The sequence below is a fragment of the Morus notabilis genome, unplaced genomic scaffold, assembly GCF_000414095.1.
Source record: "Morus notabilis unplaced genomic scaffold, ASM41409v2 Scaffold384, whole genome shotgun sequence".
In the NCBI taxonomy this organism is placed as follows: Eukaryota; Viridiplantae; Streptophyta; class Magnoliopsida; order Rosales; family Moraceae; genus Morus; species Morus notabilis.
The window spans coordinates 129,070-148,819 of record NW_010387635.1 but is presented as its reverse complement, the minus strand read 5'-3'; the positions used below and the strand labels follow the sequence as shown (position 1 = coordinate 148,819).

Below are 19,750 nucleotides of genomic sequence, written 5' to 3'. Positions count from 1 at the left end.
GGAGTTTCACGTACTTGATAAGGGCGTAAGAGGTGGTCAATTCTGTGAAGCGAAAGAGTTGAGGTCGAATCCTCCGGCGATGGCTTCCTCGTTGAGGTCGAACTTGTCCCTCGGGGAGGAGAATACGTCAAAGAGGCGGAACTTCGGTCGTCGTGGTACGCCGTAACGACCGGCCGGGATGGGGCCGGGGAAGGGGAAGGGAATTGCGGTTTTATTGTTGGACCTTGATGAGGGCAAGAAAAAGTGGACGATCGACGAGCAGATGTTGCGTAACCGGAGGAGATTCAGAAGGCAGGACGACACCACATGGTCAAGGATTATTGACCAAATCTCCTCCGGAAGAGATGACAGTCTCTTCTGTCGTTGTCGTGTTTGTTTTCTCTATTTTTGTTGTTGTTGTTGTTGTTGTTATCATATTCCATTTTCTCTTCTTTACTTCTTCCTCTTTAATTTACTTGTACTTCCAGAAGAAGAAAAAGGATTTTACAGAGGAATACCTAGTCGGCAGGAAATTAGGGTTTCTTCTTAAAAATAGATGGAAATATTGCCAAATATAATTACTCCTCTAACCATTATTACTTTGACTAATTTGTCCTTCATTTAGCTATTTACACATCTAGCGCACGTTATATAATTGTGTCTACCTTTTTTTTTTAATCCAAATTTTGCCTACATTTTGGGTGTTAATTAAATGAACGAAAATAGGGTTTTCCTCCTAAAAGTAGATGAAGACGGAATATATATACATATATATATATATATATATATGTGTGTGTGTGTGTGTGTGTATGTATATGTATATGTATATTGCTGTTGGGCCGGTTCTCTCCCAGCCAATAATAACTTTCCACGTGTTTTATCCCATATACCAAATGAGGTTTATATTATGTCGTTATGTCCATCATAATGCATCAATTAATTCAATAATTAACAAGGAAAAGTGAATATAGGATCATCCACTGATGGCCAAAATTAAGTTTAATTGATAATTAGTCTTTCATTTCATGATACATAATAAAAGGGCTAAAACAACAAACCGATCAAACAGTACTGATTATCATAATTAGAGTAATTAGTCTTTCATTTCATGATACATAATAAAAGGGCTAAAACAACAAACCGATCAAACAGTACTGATTATCATAATTAGAGTAATTAGCCTTTCATTTCATGATACATAATAAAAGGGCTAAAACAACAAACCGATCAAACAGTACTGATTATCATAATTAGAGTAATTAGTCTTTCATTTCATGATACATAATAAAAGGGCTAAAACAACAAACCGATCAAACAGTACTGATTATCATAATTAGAGTAATTAGTCTTTCATTTCATGATACATAATAAAAGGGCTAAAACAACAAACCGATCAAACAGTACTACTTATTTAGATCTAGGCTGATAGCTACCATTCGCGGCATTGGCCTTGTCCCTGAGAACAAATTTCTGTACTTTTCCCGTGGAATTAACAGGCAAATCCCCAAAAATCACAGCATGAGGAACCATGTAATAAGCCGGCAAATTATTCCCACAGAATTCTATAATCTCTTCAGAGCTAGTAATAGTACTTTCACAACCCTTCTTCAACTTGACAAAAGCACATGGAATTTCTCCCAAACATTCGTCATGACGCCCCACAACAGCCGCTTCCAGCACATTTGGATGGCTCAACAACACGGCCTCCACCTCAAGTGTGCTTATGACATTCCCTCCACAAATCACTATATCCTCTGCTCTGTCTTTCATTCGTATGGACCCATCTTGATGCCTAATTCCGACATCTCCTGTTCGGTACCATCCGCCATTGTAAGCTTCCTCTGTGGCTTTCGAATTCTTCACATACCCCGACATCAAAGTATTGCCCCTGAACATTATCTCCCCCATTGTTTCCCCGTCGTTTGGGATGCTTTCCATTGTGCTTGGATCTTTCACGTCAAACCTTTCCATTATCATGAGGTTGTGATGATACCGGCCTAGGCTTTCTCCACGACATCTTTTAGTACTTTTATCATCATCATCATCACCCTTGTTATCGCCGTTTGCTATGTGAGAATGTGGCAATTCAGGTCTCCAAGGCTCGATAATTTGCGGACCAAGGGCCTCCGTCATGCCATAGCCATGGCTGATGTTGAATCCCATTTCCGTGACCTTTGTGAGAATTTGGTGAGATGGCAACGCGCCTGCGATGACAATGTCCACCCTTGATGCCAATGGCTTACCATCCAATGCTTCCGCGAGTATGTTTAGAATGATGGGCTTACCGCACAAGTGAGTCACCTTGTGAAGGGAAATGGCGTCAAGGATAATCTTTGCGGAGAGATTAGTATTCCTGAGGCAGATATTGGTGCCTCCGAGGGCAGCAATCGCCCAAGGGTAGCACCAACCGTTGCACCGAAACATGTCGACCGTCCATAGAAACACCGGCACCCGTCTCTTGTCCATGTTCAGAATTAAGGCCAGTGAATTCAAATAGACGGCTCTATGGCTGTATATAACACCTTTAGGGTTTCCTGTTGAGCCTGAAGTGTAGTTCACTGAAATCGGATCACATTCATCGGTTGGCCTTATAATCTCAAACTCGAGGTCGCCATGATCTCGTGCTTCAATCAGGTCATTATAGTTGAGAATATTGTTATTAGATGATAATGACGATGACGATGACGATGACGACGACAATGACGATGATGTCTTTTGGTCGCACTCAGGAATTAGAACAAGGGTCGGCTTGCAATTTGGTACAGTTTGACTTATGGTATTGAGTGCTTTGAGGACGATATGAACAAATTGATGGTCGACAAGAATGAATTTGGGCTCCAATTGTTGCAATATGAGTGCCAACATGGTGTCGTCTAACCTGAAATTAAGGGCAGATAGAACTGCCCCAGCCATTGGAACGGCAAAGTGCAGCTCATACAATGCCGGAACGTTAAGTGCAAAAGCCGCAACCTGCTCTCACAAAAATTAGAAAAATTAATTCTAAATAATTCCACGTACAAATATTATGATTGACCAATATATATGTATTGATCTAAATATATATGTATCAATCACTCGGAGCTAAATTCGATAATATCACTAGATATTGCTGTAGAGAATGGTACATATAACGTCTTAACCTGAGGCGTTCGTCTGATCATCACAAATATATCTAAAAGCATATGATTAATCATAATCTTGATAAACAACCTAACTAGTCATGCGAAGAAGAAAAATAAAATGATGTAATTTTCCTTACTGAGTTATGTTTAACTTACATAAGAATGTTAACTGATTGGAACGAATAGTGAGAGAAGAAGACAACAAAGAAAGCATTAACTCAACTATATTGTGCCATGAAATCATTAGCTTATGAGATTCAAGAGGTCTATTTAACAATACAAGGCATGTAATCATTGCTGGAAAGTAGGGGTATTTGTTAATTATAGATTGAGTTTCACAAATATGGGAATTTGTAAATCAACTCATAACCTTCCGATTGGGAAAATTTCAATTTGTTATCAATTCAAAAGTCCTCACAACTCAAAATTTAACTGGTTATAACTCAATTAAATTTGAGCTTTCGGCAATAAACTAAATTGAAGCATTACAATCCATCATAACAAACCAACTTTAATAAAACACAAAAAAGAAGTCCTTATCTCATTCATCGATAAAACTCACTTAATAAAACTCAATAGTGAGCGTTTTATTTTATTTTACTAGTAGAATCAATTGTTTATTGGGATTGTGTTTTTCATATAATTTGAGATTGCACGTACTTTTGTATCTCTTGGCTTGCAATAAATGTTCAACTTACAAAAGTGGCCGAGAAGTGATAAGAACCCAAAAGTGATTATGACTGATCAACAAAGTACACCCAGAAGAGTGATCATAAGAAGAAGACGACAAAGAAATCACGATCACTATTCTTCAATATTGTGCAATAGAATAATTAGGGATGTAGAGTGCTATTTTTTGACCAAGAGAGACGTGTTATGATTGGAAATATTTGCATGAAAAAAGTTAGTCGTGATACAGGGAGATAAAAGAAAGTCCACAAAGTGCACCTTAGTTAGCTTGGATATATTCTGCGGATATATAAATATATATTATAAGACAAATCACTGGTCTAGACAAATTCCAAGTGGTATTTGGGAATCATGTAATGTTATTCTGTCACAATGATGGCGTCAGAGGAATAATATTTTGTTTTGGGTATGTGAAAAGATTGGTGGAATGCTACGGGTCCACAAGGCCACTTATCGTCACTAAAGACGACGCATTCCCCTGTGAAGAAGTGTTATTATTTCCGTATTGCATCAATTACTTTCCCATTAAGAACAACCTCCACATGGATGCACTCCCTAATATGCACTCATGTATATCAATGACTCCCAAGGAGTAATACTAAGGCTCGGTTTGATATAAGTATTCTCATTATTTGAATTATGATTTTAATTTAAACCAGCACTTATTTGTAAAAAGTAAAAAATGATTCGAAACCAATTCAACAAAATTAATATTTAGTTTAAAAAGAAAAGTTTTAAGATTTGAACCATGATGTGATATTTTAATCTTTCTGAATTCTAAAAAATAAAACCACCACTCTCTTTATTTTTGACTGGTTTAAACCTCTTGTTCAAACTACATATGGTTCAAACTCAAAAATTTATAGTTTGAGTCCTAAGTTCAAACTCCACAATTCAAAACACACATAGTTCAAATCCAAAAATTTAAAAATCCTGATTCAAACCCTTATACGGATCTTAAATAGTCTGATGAGACTAGAACCCATCACTCGCATAGTAATGACTAATGAGGTCCACCTAAAGAGTCCACGTATGTGAGCCCCTTACTACGGGTCTAAGAAAATCTTTCCATATTCAATGTTGTTGTCCGACATATATTTTTGTTTTCTTTTTAGTGGTACACATTGACTATGCAAATATATAGACTTGCACATGATTTGAAGCCACTAGCAAAGTCATGCACTGAATCTTCCTTGTTTGTTGCCACAGCCAAAGAAAGTGGAAAGCAAAAGGTATCATACCAAATGGAAAAACACAACAAAACAAAATTGAAAAAGGAGGTAACTTTTTTCCTTTTATGCTTTCTTTTCTCAAAATATATCCACACGCGCGTGCCTGACTGTTTTGTTAGTGCGTTTTCACATATCCAATACAAGCACTTCGAAGTAGAAAAAATGAAAAAAGTAATTTATTTTATTTGAAAAAGAAATCTTTAATTTTTGTGTGTGAGCGCGCACATATTGCACTAGAATGAAATTGTACTAAAAGTGATGAAATTAATTAGCTTGACGTCTAACTCCACCAATAAAACATACGTGTGTGTATTGTAGTGAACGCATGAAATACTTATGATCTTGTATAAATGAGTATGAATCTTTTATAAAGACTTTGACTTGACGCTATCAGTGGTAGCTATATATAGCCATCTGTGCTAATTTAATATGGCGGTTTTCATGTGTAGATAGAATAGAATGTGTAGCATGTTTATATCTTCTGATTGAATTCAAATAAAGTGGGTTTTCTTTTTCATTATCATTTGCATGTTTAATTTCCACAAATATCGGCCCTGCACGCACGGGGACAATGACAAATGTCGCAAGTAGCATGCGTTAGTTTAGATGGATATCTAGCATGAATTTTTTTTTTTTTTTTCCTTCTTCACCAGCAATTCTAGCAAAGTTAAAGTCTACCGGACAAAAATTTAAATTATTATCACGTCTTCTTCTTTTCATATTAGAATACAGGCTTGTTTATACCTATAACCGCGGGAATATATACGCAGTTGTCTCATTTTGACTCCTCGACATTCACTTTAAAGATTTATCTATCCTGACATTTTTAAAATATACAACGTTGTTCCCTGTGTTAATAAATTATCTATTTTCAAACAAAATGTATCATGAGTATGGTACTAGTTTTCAAAGAATAAAGTGGTTGAAAAATAAGAAGGAACCCAAAAATAAAGTTAAAAAAGAACTCAAAATGAAACCGTGTGGCGTTTTCTTTTTTTACTAATTTATTTTTTTGAAATCCTTAAATGTCATTCTTGTGTTATATTACGTCCGAAAATAGACAGTTTATTAATAGAAGAGCTAAACCTGTATATTAACAAACATCAGGGTGTCTAAACAACCTCTGAATGTATTTTGGGGTTAAAATTAGATAAGTGCATATGTATCTAATAACGAGACGGCTAATGAAAGTAATCCTAGACCACATGTTAATTATAATATAATATGCATGTACATAGACCATTGACTCTCTCTGCCAAAAATTAATACATCCATATTTCTGTCATGACTTTATTTTTTAGGTGATCAATCTGATACAGTAGTATCAAACAAATTTTTACGGAAACTTTAATTATAATATCTAACGAATTAGTACTTAATAATTAATATCAGACTGTTAACTTGCAAAATTTAACCTAGCTGTGATATAGATAGTCAATGGTTTTGCATGTGGCAGTTCAAAATGCTTGCATTTAAAGTTGAAGATTAATCTGGATTAATCTTGACTTAATGAGGCCACTAATTTTAGTTTTTCAAACAAAGCAGATAGTTTTGCTAACTGTTTTGTATTAGTTCTTTTTGTTTTGCGTTTGACTTTTGCTGCATTTTAGCTTGACTTTTAGTTTGTAATTTGTATATCTTTTTTTTCTTAATAAGATTCGGTGAGAAGTTTAGTTAGTGTAAGATGAGTTTTTTTCTCTTTTATGGACCCACGTACTCCCTTTCTTTCGTAGCTAGTTATCTCTATTCATCATTAATAAAAAACAAAGAAAAAAAACGATGAATATAGTATATGTATGCAGCAACATGCAAGATATAAGAAAACTTTGGCCATATTTGGAATTGATCCCGTTTTTATTTTTCACGTTTTTTGAGAAAGAAAAAATAAAAACGTTTCCAAAACAGCGTTTGGCGCAATAAATATAAAAATGAAAATGAAAACAATTTTTGGTTTAGTGTAAAATGAGAGAGAAATGAAAAACGACTTTTAGTTGTTTTTCATTTTTTATTTTCATTTTCTCATCTCTCGCGCAGAGAGAGAAAGAGAGACATTAATAGATTTTTTTACACTGAAAACAATCTCTTGATAAAACTACCAAACGCATTTTTAAAAATGATTGCTGTTTGAGATTGAAAACGTTTTCATTTTTATTTTCATACAAAAAATAAAATTATTTTGAAACGAGTTCCAAAATAGCCCTTTATGTTTCTCTTAATTGGGATGTTTTGTTCCTTTTGATTCATCTTGTTTATTCGTTAAAAAATTACGTATTTCTAGGCTTGGTCGGTTCAACCTAAGTTTGACATAAATATAAACAAACAATATGTGTGTGTAATACATACATATAGTTAATTGGGAAAGAAAGTAAATCATGTGTCTGTATATCTTTAGATCGCTGCGAGAGTGCACACATATATGCCTAGATATTGTTATTACTGTGTAGTAAATCAAAACCACGAAGAACTCCACCATATTCATTTTCATGGAAATATTTCATCAAATTGGAATATAACATTAGAAAGTAATACTACGATCAAGCACCAAATTAACGAGCTAAAAAGAGTAATTAATTATATAGTATTGGACAAGTACTTACAACATCATGGCGAGAAATCCCTAACCGGACGAGAGAAGCAGCAAAGTTGAGACATCTTTGGTGAGTTTCTTTCCATGAAAATCTAACCGAATTACCATAAACGATAGAAGTCTCATCTCCATAAAAAAGAGCTGCTCTCTCTAAGAAGCCAATTGGTGTTAAGGGTACGTAGTTTGCTGAACAGTTCACAAGACCCTTCATTACGTCTATAATTCTAACCACTCCTCCAAGGTCTTGGTCTTCCACATATACATATATATATAAATATTCTATATACAGAATACATATTCCATATATATATATATGTGTGTGTTTGTGTCTATATATATATATATATATATATATATATGTATAGAATCCAAATCATGTATATGTAATATATGAGCTCTGACTCAGAAGAGCACAAGACATAATGAATGTAAAAAGAATTGACTTAGCTTACGTGTCCGGCCGGATGATGATGAGATCATCTTAGAGATAACCATGAAACAATTAATATTATTGCTAATGGCAAACGATTATTCACTCTCATGAGTCATGACCTTTTTCTTCTTCTCCTTTTTTGATCTTTATCTTTTGTGATATCAGAGAAAACTCGCCAAATGTAATATATATATATATATATATATATATATGTATCTTATTATTTCATGAATTGATCAAACCATTTGATCTTTGTGCTAGCTGCACTACCATGGTTTTTCAAAAGTATTTATATGGTTGGCCGGGACATGTGATGGTTATTAATGTCAAATCGAAAATCAATTGTAAGTTTTGTAATTAAAAAGACGTTTAGTTAGGGTGTTGACTGATGAAGAACCCGACAAGATTGCCCAGCTCAACCCCAACTTGGTATAGGTCTTATCTTAATATTTTATTCGTTGTCGGTTGAATTGATTTTAAGTAGGTTTACATAGGGCCGGCAATATGGGTCACGACACGACTCAAAAATGACACGAATTTTACGGGTTAGGGTTGAGAAAAAAGATGTTCAGATCAGAATTGGATCGACCTAAAATTGACACGAAAAATACGGGTTAATTTCGGGTTTGACCCGCCTAACCCGAACACGACACGAAACTCATAAAAAACTAAAAAATACATATATTTTTCATTTCATATTTTAAATTTTATTATGAACTTGTGATATTATGATAGTTATACTCAAAATCTTATAATATTATTTGCTTAATTTCAATGGATGTTATTGTAATTTAGTGTGTTATGAATTTTAAGTTATTTCTAATATCTAAAAAAGTAAATAAAAATATACAATTTGCATGTCAATTTCGGATTCACGGGTCATTTTTGAGTCGTGTCGTGTCAACTCGTAAAGTGGTTGTGTCGTGTTCGTGTTGCGGTTTTTAAAAAATTTCGTGCCACGGGTCGTGTTCGGATTGACTGTAAATTTAAAAAAAGCGATCAAAACACGACACGTGACACAAATTGCCACCTCTAGGTTCACAGTATTTTTAAAATTTTTACTTTTTTTTTTTAAATATTAAACGGGAGAAGAGAGCAAGTAAAAAACGACGTCAAACAAAAATTCAACTGGAACACGACATGTCGTTTGTTTTTCAAGATATGAAACGCCATGTTCTCTTCTTATATTTTAAAAAAAAAAAAAAAAAAAACACTTGTCCGGAAAGACAAAGAGGCATATTTTTAATAAAAAAAAAAAACAAAAGGTATCATCTGTACAGTTTCCTCAAATTTATATATATATATATATATATTCAGTTTGGTCTTCATATAAACGACATGCCATTTATTTTTGGGAGAGAAACAACATCGTGTTTTTTGCACGCAATTTTTAGGGCGATTGAGGGAAATGGACCTGTAGGTCAAAGGTTATAATTAGTTTTTAATATTTCACATAACTTATAAAATTTTTCAAAATGATTGAAATGCCCGAATTAGAATTCAAACATTTAAAAATAAATAAATATTTTTTATTTTTAACTCCCCGTTCTCTCTTTTTAGGGAAAAAATTAAAAAATTTCAAATTTGTTTAGAAAGTTTTGGGCTTCTGTATTTAAAATTTGAAAAAAAAAAAATTTATAGAAGGTTAAAAGTATCTTTCCACACAGTTATTTTGACCAAAATACATTGTAGGAAATGTTTACAACTAAAAACACGTGAGACAGATGTAGCATTACTGAACATATGAAACACGATATTAAATAAAAACATAGAGGGTAGATTTTTGTTATTATTAAAAAGAGTGTTTTGTTTTAGTTAGTGTCGAAATATTTTGGCTGTGTTTAAAACTCCAAAAAAAAACAAAGCAAAAAAAAAAATTAGGAGTCCCACATCAGAAAGTTATCATTTAACCATCCCTAATTTGTCTTTAAAGGTTAGCTTTCTATAAAAAATTTTATCTCAAATGGTTCTTGAAAGAAGTATAGTTACTAACAATTTAAATATTTAAAAGTTGTACCCCAATACTCAGGTCTCATCACCTAAAATATTTAAAAGTTGTACCCCAATATTTAAAAGTTGTGAACCTTGTTGATCATTTTTATAAAAAAAATTGTAGCATATATAAAGTATTATTAGTAAGAATTAACATGTGCGTTGCACATGCTAGTTGTATTTGATTTGAGTTTGAAGGAATGGCCAATTAATGGAGTAGTTGATACAAGTGAAGTTTCTTTGCTTGGTCTTGGTAGTTTGGGACACTATAATCAGCTTGAGACAGATACCAGAGCTCACTTCTAAAAAGTAGGTTGTAAAGGTGAACATAATAAAATCGTTATATTATATCAGATGGAACAAAGCAAGAATTTTGTTTTCAATTCAAAAGTAATAATGCTTACACAAGACTATCAATGAACCTTTTCTAATCAGTTATTTGGTAAAAGGATTTGTTCCCTGATTCGAATCATAATTCGTGGTTCGCTACAGTATTTTCTCTCACAAAAAATATACATAAATTGAAAATAGTTCGAATCACATGATTTAAATCCTCCAACCAAACGTCTTTTCAAAATTGGATGACATGTTAAAAGGACTACACTCGAATCCCTTTTGTTTGTGAATATCAATCTGAACGTCATGAGTATCAAGAAGGAAATGTTGTGTAAAAAAAAAAAAAAAAGTAACTACAAAAAACAAAAAAGAATCAATTTAAATGATTTCTTCTCTGTTTTAGTTTGCTTCCAGCAGTACTTTATTACTTTTAAAGGAACAAACAATTTAATAAATAATTATCATATTAACTTCTACATGAAAGTATAATTATACAGTAAAAGTTATTATTATTATTTTTATTATACTTAACTTCCTCCTTAATTTACTTGAATTAGAGACCTGAGGTTCATAAATGGCGTTTAACAGCAACATTAGAAGTAAAAATTTAATAAAGGGGAAATTTTTCACGCCTCCCGTTAGAGGTGAAAGAAATCATCCCGAACTTGACTATCTAACCTTACTCTACCCGAAAATATAGGGTTTTTTTCGGTTTAAAATTAGCCCAACCCGCAATGGGCGGGTAGGGTCGTGGGCCCAAGCTCCATTACCCTGCTTAACCCTACCCGGTCTGAATTAGCCCAACCTAGACTCTTTGTTCATTGCTTTTGTATGTGAAATCTTTCCCATAGTTTACCCATGGTCTCATGCAAAAGCACCAATTCCGCAAAGAATCACCCATTTTGGAGTTGTTTTACTGGTGGAAAAACAGCTAAAATAAGCAAATTTGGAGTTGGTTTACCCGAAGTAACCCGGCCGACCCAATGTTACCTAAGGTAACCAAATGGTATACAGATTCTGTGATTAATTAACATGTTGCGGCCCAGCGTTTTCTCAGGCCGATTATTGCGGGCCGGCCCAAAATAAATCTAAAAACCGACCATACCTAACTGACTTTCACCCCTACCTCCCGTGCTCTATGAGCACGTTCATGTCATTTAAATTATAAATGGCATATTGTCGTTGTTGTCGTTAAAAGACATGTCTTTCGACGCTTAATTCAATGACATGTTTAGTTGTTGATTTAAATTTTTAATTTAAATTAAGATGTAATTTTATGTAAAAAATTTTATTATAATAAAAAAAATTAAATGTAATTATTTTTTATAACTATTTACCCTAACAAAACTCAAATGAATTGGGTCAAATACTGCCCATTTCCCTCATGTCGTCTACAGTGTCCTCTCTCTCTCTCTCTCTCTCTCTCTCTCTAAGATGAAGATCCCACAAAATGGAGGTGACGAGCGAACCAGCACCAAGATCGCACTGACCTCACTCTCGGCCATGGCGGCCGAAACGACAACGTTTCCCCTGGACTTGACCAAGACGAGGCTCCAGCTTCACGGGAAGCCGCATTCCTCCGCCATGGGAGTGGCAGCGGAGATCGTCCGTCGGCAAGGCCTCCTAGGGCTCTACAATGGCCTCTCTCCGGCGATTCTCAGGCACCTCTTCTACACTCCTCTTCGAATCGTCTCTTACGAGCATTTCAGATCCCTAATTCCACATTCCGATGGCGGTTCCTCTCTTTCACTCTCTTCCAAAGCTCTCCTCGGTGGACTCTCCGGCGTTCTCGCTCAGGTAATTATCAAAAACGATACTTTTGAGCTTAATTAGGAGATTAATGAGCTTAACTGATTCATTTATCGCTGAATAGAAGACATTTTGCTGAGATTAATCGATATTAATGAGCTTAATTGATTCGTTATCTCTCTGGTAATTCTGTTTTCTTTTCAATTAAACACTTCTTTTTATCTTTTTTTTAATATAAATATCAAAAAGAATACTTCTGAGCTTAATTAGAAGATTACTGAGCTTGATTGATCACTTATCACTCAAAAGAAGACCTTTTGACGAGCTTAATTGATTCGTTATGGCTCATGTAATTCTGTTTTCTTATGGACTGAGGGCTTCGTTTTACGCTGGGAATTTAGGGCTAAGTAAATAATAATTAGGATATTAATAAGCTTAATTTTATGGATTAGTGAGAAAAAAACAAGAAGATCTTTCTTTTGGTTTTTCGGTCTAAGTAATAATTAGGAGATTAATAAGCTTTGTTGGTTGAATCATTAGTATACAACTTTACAAAGATAGTTTCTTATGGAGCTCAGTTTTAATTCAGCAAAAAGTCTACTTTTTTATTTTTATTATAAGGTCTGAATTAATAATTAGGAAATAGTTAAGCTTTGTTGATTGATTTAACAGTGTGCAAAGATACATTTAAAGTGTTATTAGCTCTACGAAAATCATCACTTATTTTTCGGTTCTTAGATCTAACTCTACTTTGCTTAATTGACTTTCTGGTTTACAAAGATGGTGCTATTTGGAAATCCGAATTAGTTGATAGCTTGATATAATCTCATTTAAATTAGCAATGAAAATTCAAAATGCACCTTTGACATAAGAAATTAGCTGGACTTGGTAATATTTTATGCTACATTTTTGTATCTGCATGTGTGAAAAGTATCCATTGTGAATTCCATGACCAATAATTAAACCAATGATCTATGAAGCCTAATACTTTTCCCAGTTCTTCTAATTGTTTGATAATTTTAGTGTTCGTTTTTGTTTGCGGCTAGTAGTACAGGTAGTGGCAAGCCCTGCTGATCTTGTCAAGGTGAGGATGCAAGCTGACGGTCGAATGGTAAGCCAAGGCCTACGGCCTAGGTACTCCGGCCCCTTTGATGCTTTGAACAAGATTGTCCGTTCAGAAGGGTTTGGAGGACTTTGGAAAGGTGTTTTTCCGAATGTCCAAAGAGCGTTCTTGGTGAACATGGGAGAATTGGCCTGCTATGATCATACAAAGCATTTCATTGTTCGGAATTGGATATCCGAGGATAACATATATGCCCACACCTTAGCCTCTGTTATGTCTGGTCTCTCAGCCACAACTCTAAGTTGTCCGGCCGATGTAGTGAAGACAAGAATGATGAATCAAGCGGTTCGAAAGGATGAGAAGGTTCTGTACAAGAGTTCTTATGATTGTCTGGTTAAGACTGTTAAAGTTGAAGGAATAAGAGCACTGTGGAAGGGATTCTTCCCCACATGGGCCAGGCTTGGTCCTTGGCAATTTGTGTTCTGGGTTTCATACGAGAAGTTGAGGCATATAGCGGGGCTATCTTCCTTCTGATGATTCTTTTTATTTTTATTTTTTCAACAAAAGTATGAGCTCAATACATCTTCTTTAGCAGAAAACAGATATTCTTTGCTCATTATAATTATTACTACTATTTTTATTTTGCTGAAATCTTTACTCATAATTTGATTAGCCCTAGAGCTATTTTAGTGATAGATTCTACAGGAACTGGATCAATATTCATGGTGCAAACTCACTTAATAGGAATCCACTGCCATTTGGATTCCCTTTCCCAAGATTCAAAGGTGAAGTAATCGTTTCTTCCTTAAATACTATTCTTCAAATTACGATGCTGGTAAAGGTGTAAGTTTGGGCCACCCAGTCAAGCCCTAAAAGAGAGAGGGTTGACCTGGCCCGGCCTTAAACTCAAAAAGTTTAAGGTTGGCCCGGCCTGACCTGAAATTTTATAAGGTATTTTCAAAAAAAAATAAAAAATATGATATTTGATCCGGCTCGGCCTAGCCTTAAAAGAGAGAGGGTCTTAAACTTAAAAAATCTAAGGCCGGGCCTGAATCAATAGTAATAGACCGAGGGCCGGCTCATTTAGCCCAGCTCAAACTTGCAGCTCTAGATGATGGGTACGTCATTTACTTTTTATATATTTTGCCAACATAAATGGTGTTATGTGATTAAAAAAGAGAATAGAGATTATATGACTCTGTAACTTTGTGTAAAGATCACTTTTTTTTTTTAAGTCTTTTGTAATCCAAATTTGATTGGGAGATTGGGAGAGGTACCTAAGTTAATATGTAAGAAATCTTATTTACGTTATTTTTGCATTCATTGTTGCCGTGTGTATTTCGATGGCATTCTATGGTGCATCAATTCTCCACAAAACACATCAAACTTGGCATAATGGGATTAGTGTGAATCCTTGTGAATTTTTTATGGAAATTAACTTGTAAACAAGACAGTTAGAAGAACTGATACGTGACCATCCTCATACATTGCTTGTGAGACTATGGACGTTGATCTTTACTATGCTATCACTACTGAGTTGTTGTACAAGCCTTATACGTAATAAACTTATAACATACAACTACTTCTACAAAATGAAAAATTGTGTGCTTCCGAAATAAACCGCTTTTTCTGCTGAATCTACCACCGGATAATAATCGATGCCCGAGTCAAAAAACCTCGACTCGGTTCCCCTAGCCAGCCCCATTATCCCCACTCCAACCAAGTCTTCTTCATGGTTCATTGTTACCCTGTTTTTAGTACTATTTCTCCTGGTGGTAGCCATATTTGTCTTCAAAACTTCTCAAGTAGTACCCCTTGACCAGTTCATTAGGCTACCAAGCAGTGCGGGTGAGCATGAGCCAGCTATAAATGCGCCATGGGAGCTGGTGGGGTTGGCACTCTTGGAAGGGCCGGAAGATTTGGCTTATCATTCGAAGTCGAGGCTCATTTACACCGGTTGCGTGGATGGGTGGATCAAGCGGGTCACGGTGAACGAGTCGGGTGTTGACACAGTGGTAAAAAAGTGGGTAGACACAGGTGGGAGACCCCTCGGAATCGCCTTTGGACGTCACAATGAAGTTATAGTCACCGATCCTAAAAAGGTCACTTTTTTTTTTATAGCACCCGTATCAATTTTAACTTCTCAAGGTTTTGCCTTTCGTCTTTAATTTTTTTTTTTTTTTTCACTTAGAAATTTAGTCCTCGAATTTACAAAATAATAACCGCTAACAGCAATCATCAAAAGAGACTTCAATTTTGGACAGAATAATTATGATTTTTTACATAACCCTACCCTTCTCGTAATATAGCACTTTCATCCCCAAATCACATAATTGTTGGTAATTTAATCCTTAAATTAGTCACAAACTTACCTAATATGTAATAGCAATTATCTATAGTAATTATCAGATAGCCAGGAATTTCAACTCGTTAAGAATTATATATATATATATATATATATTTATATACAGGGACTGTTGAATATAACGCAAGCTGGTAAGATGAAGGTGCTGACAAAAGGGACTAAGGATGAAAAGTTCAAGTTGATAGACAGCGTTGATGTAGCAGAAAATGGGGTGATTTACTTCACAGAAGCTTCCTATAAATACAGCTTGGATGAATTTGTGTTGGACATTTTGGAGGGCAAGCCCCATGGAAGATTATGGAGCTATGATCCATCCACCAAAAAGACCAAGCTGCTCCTCCGCAACCTTTACTTTGCCAACGGATTAGCCATCTCGCCCGATCAAAATTCGGTGGTTTTTTGCGAAACCGTCATGTAGGTTAAATGATAATTAACTTGGTTAAGTTTTTGTATATTTTCGAGTAGGGAATTCGATAGGGGATTTGGTTGTTAGTGGATGCTAACTTAATTTGATATCAGTTATCTCCGCTCGTAATTTATGAAAAAAGTTGTGTTCTTTGTGTTATTTGAGGTTAATTTGAAAGTTTTTTTGTTGGTAGGATGAGATGTAGAAAGTATTTCATACGAGGAAAGAAGAAAGGAAGTGTCAAAGACTTCATTGATCTGCCGGGCTTTCCTGATAACATTCATTATGACATTGGAGAAGACCATTATTGGATTGCGTTGGCAATGGTGCTTAATCATTTCATATTTTTTTAAAATTTTCCTTTCATTTTCATTTAATTACATAATACCCATTAAAGAAAAACCTTGCGTGTTTAATCAAGGTCAATATTTGTTCAAATTAATTAGGAGTTCACAGCATCTTAGCTAGCTTGCTAGAAATTTGCAAAAAAGAAAAAAAAAACAAATCTTGAGGGTAGGAATCTGAACTCTGGACCTCAGTGTTAAAAACGGGTATAGATTATTTATTTCGTTTTGTGTTGGACTGTATAATTAGTACATTACTTCTTCATAGATAAAACTATAGAACTCAATATTAGAAGAGGATGTAGATTTGTCGCTATGGTACGCAAGTTAATTACAATATTCTTCAAATTAGGAGTTTTATAGTGCGTTCGCTAGCAATATTTGTCGTATATTTATTTAAAAATCATTTTTGAATAGAAGGTAGGAGGATCTGAACACTAAATCTTAATATTAAAAATAAATTTCGATTCACTATTAGGTTAAGCCTTGCAACGTAACGACAATATCCGTTGTATTTAATTTTACTAGCTATATATATATATATATAGCTCACATTAATCTTCTTCCTCTTGTCTATTATTGGATGCAGGCATCTAGCAGCAATTCTTCAGAGTTAGCACATAAATACAGCTTAAGAAGGTCCATTAATGGACAACCAAATGATCAGAAAGAGAGTATAAATACTACAACTGGTGGGGTTATTGTTGTAGACACCAAAGGAAATCCAACTTCTCACTATTATGGCCCACAATTCTCATTGATTTCAAGTGGGGTCAAGATTAGAAACTTTGTTTACTGTGGTTCCCTCTTTAATCTCTACATGGTCCGCATTAACAATCTCCAAAACTATTCTTCAATATTAGTATAACCACAAACAGATCATCTCATCAGGAGCATGTATGTATAATTTTATATGCAAGTGTATAAGTATAAATCTGTAGCATGGCTTTCATTGAAAATTGATTAATAGAAATATCCATGCAAAAGCTATTTTATGTACTTCAATATTAAGTGCACATGTTTGATCACTCAGACTTTGAGTCTCACTTGTGTGATTTTCATAAAATTTTAGTTAGGCCCTATATAATAATAAAAAAAGGTTATAATTTGCCCTCTTTGAAAAATGATCAATTACGTGTAACTACGTCCTATCTAATAGGAAGATGAGAATTATAGTTAATCTATTTCTTTGGTTGTACATGCATATCAAAATTTCATTGAATGGACGGTGGTTAAAAGCAATCTATATCGTTGAAACTTTTATAGCTTTTATACCGTGAAATCTGGCAGTAAAAAACATCTTAAATTTCAAGAGTCTTCATTGTTTTAACCATCATTTAGTGGCCAAAAGAGAAATACTACCATTACTCTTTCTGTTACTCTTTACATTTACTGTTTGACACATAAACTCCACTAAAATGATGATAGTGGTGCAGAGAATCATGACAAAGAAATGTTTACTATATAATCTCACCAAAAAACTCTCTTATATTTTTATATCATGCCCAAATGATTTTTATACCATGTCCAACAAACTTTCAAGTTCTACTATATGATGTATATGGGCAACTATGGTACATTTAGGCCCTGTTTGACACATTGGATTGGACAGGATTTTGGGATTAAGACTGGTCTGGGAGGGATTAATGTCATGTACTTCGCAAGTTGTTATATCGGATGTATGGAAAAATAATCCTAGACTGTATTAAATTAAATACAATTATCAAAAATTAATTTTTGATTAATTTATCAGTTATTATTAATATTTGATTATATATGTCTATCGGATCTTGTGCTAGCTCAGAAAATTATAATTAACAGATTAGATTAATTTTGAAATACAACCGATACACGAAAGGAACAAAAGAGTACGGCAATCAGGAAGAATTAATTAATGAATTGTAAAAATAATTATTAAATACTAAATTTTGATCAATATCCTATTCTGGATAATTATAATTCAATTTAAATTAAGATTTGAGATAATTGATCATATGTGTTTGAACGCTACTGAAATTTGATATATAGATAATTATGTCACATTTTTTTTAATTCGGTAATTATCAAAATGATATTATTTAAGCAAAGTAGGATTTATCTTGTGATTTAAAATTATCAGGATAATAGAAACCCTAATCGTCTTTTGACAATGAGGAACAAAAGAGAGAGAAAAGAAGCTTGAGTATTGGCCGGAGTTCCGGCACCACCTTTGGGCACGTCGCTGAACTCCCTACCATGAAAATCAATCCCTGAACTCGTATTGTCGAGGGCTCTTCAATGGTGGTGTCAGTGTGTCATGTGGTGGCTTCATTAAGGCATATTGAGCTTCAATTAGAAGTTAGAAACCAGTCGTTTGGGAGGCGTTTTTTGACACTGTTAACGTTGGGTGGCTTGGTCCTTAAAGAGGTCCAGTCTTGGCAATGGAGGGCTTCCCTTGGCAAGGGTGGTACCATCTTCGGAGGTTAGCGGCGGTGGCGAATGTGAATCATTCACTGCCGTTTGATAGTCTCTTTTCAGCGGCTTCACCGCCTCTCACCGGCTGCGTCGTCGTCGAAGGCTTGTGCCAACGATGCTTTGAGTTTTCTTTTTGCTTTGCTTTGTATTTTAGATTGTAATAAAGGTATGATGGTGTTGTTGTCACCACTTTTTGTTTGTTGTTTTGTAATAACGAAGGTGATTTTCCTACCGTCTCGTGTTGGTTATGTCTCCCATCCGGTTGAGTTGTTCACTGACGGTATGGATTGTTTGGTCAAGTTAGAATCTTATTTGTGTCGTGATGCTGATGTCCCCTCTGAGTGAGGGGTTGGTGTTTGTCCCACCAGCGCTCAGAAGCTTATTTTGATGGGAGGATTTTTCTAAATAGAGTTTTAAATGTGCTCGATCTTAGTGTGGCGAGTTTATCTTTTGTTCTCAAGCCTCAAGTGTACGTCCGTCTCTTTGTCGAGTCATTAGTCTTGTATTGTGCTGTTTGTTTATTTGCTTCTGTTTGAATACAAGTTTTTCTTTCAAAAAAAATTAGTAGGATAATGCAAAATTGGACTATAGCATATTATCAATACTGGCCAAATTCCACGGGTTGACTTAGCTAAATTTTCAGTCTAAAAATAGACTGTATGGTGCCAGCTACAAGAAAATCTCTCGGTATCTCAGTTGGACTAGAATTCCTATTCTTGATAGTCTTCAGACTCCTCAAAAAAGTTATATAAATAGAGGCATGGGGCTTTATTTATTCTTACACTGTTTGAGAGCACTTGAAAGAGAATATTAATTGTTTACCTTTAGCAATTAATTTTCCATAGCTCTTTAGTGGTAGGAAGAGGAGTTGTTAAGTTGTGCTCACACACACCGATCTGCAGAAATGAGAATAACATAAAAGGTCAGTTGGTTGAGAATCTTTTAAAAACGTTCAAGAAGTACGAATTATTTAAATGTAATTTATTATTCATAGTAAC

The 19,750-nt window shown here is 34.6% G+C and overlaps 3 protein-coding genes across 3 annotated transcripts; 2 read left to right on the top strand and 1 right to left on the bottom strand.

Moving 5' to 3' along the window:
• Window positions 1-1,332: 1,332 nt before the first annotated feature.
• On the bottom strand, window positions 1,333-7,829 carry LOC21409233 (probable acyl-activating enzyme 1, peroxisomal). Its single transcript, XM_010114954.2, has 2 exons — window positions 7,621-7,829; window positions 1,333-2,949 (listed from the first exon to the last, which is right to left on the bottom strand). Exons 1-2 carry the CDS (start codon window positions 7,819-7,821, stop codon window positions 1,387-1,389), a joined length of 1,764 nt encoding a protein of 587 aa, XP_010113256.2. The 5' UTR covers window positions 7,822-7,829; the 3' UTR covers window positions 1,333-1,386.
• Window positions 7,830-11,756: 3,927 nt separating this feature from the next.
• Window positions 11,757-13,902, top strand: LOC21409232 (mitochondrial uncoupling protein 3). Its single transcript, XM_010114953.2, has 2 exons — window positions 11,757-12,168; window positions 13,175-13,902. Exons 1-2 carry the CDS (start codon window positions 11,806-11,808, stop codon window positions 13,715-13,717), a joined length of 906 nt encoding a protein of 301 aa, XP_010113255.1. The 5' UTR covers window positions 11,757-11,805; the 3' UTR covers window positions 13,718-13,902.
• Window positions 13,903-14,841: 939 nt separating this feature from the next.
• On the top strand, window positions 14,842-17,166 carry LOC21409231 (protein STRICTOSIDINE SYNTHASE-LIKE 5). The gene is made up of 4 exons (XM_010114952.1): window positions 14,842-15,285; window positions 15,655-15,962; window positions 16,148-16,280; window positions 16,888-17,166. The coding sequence occupies exons 1-4, from the start codon at window positions 14,842-14,844 to the stop codon at window positions 17,164-17,166; spliced, it is 1,164 nt and encodes a 387-aa protein (XP_010113254.1).
• Window positions 17,167-19,750: the final 2,584 nt, after the last annotated feature.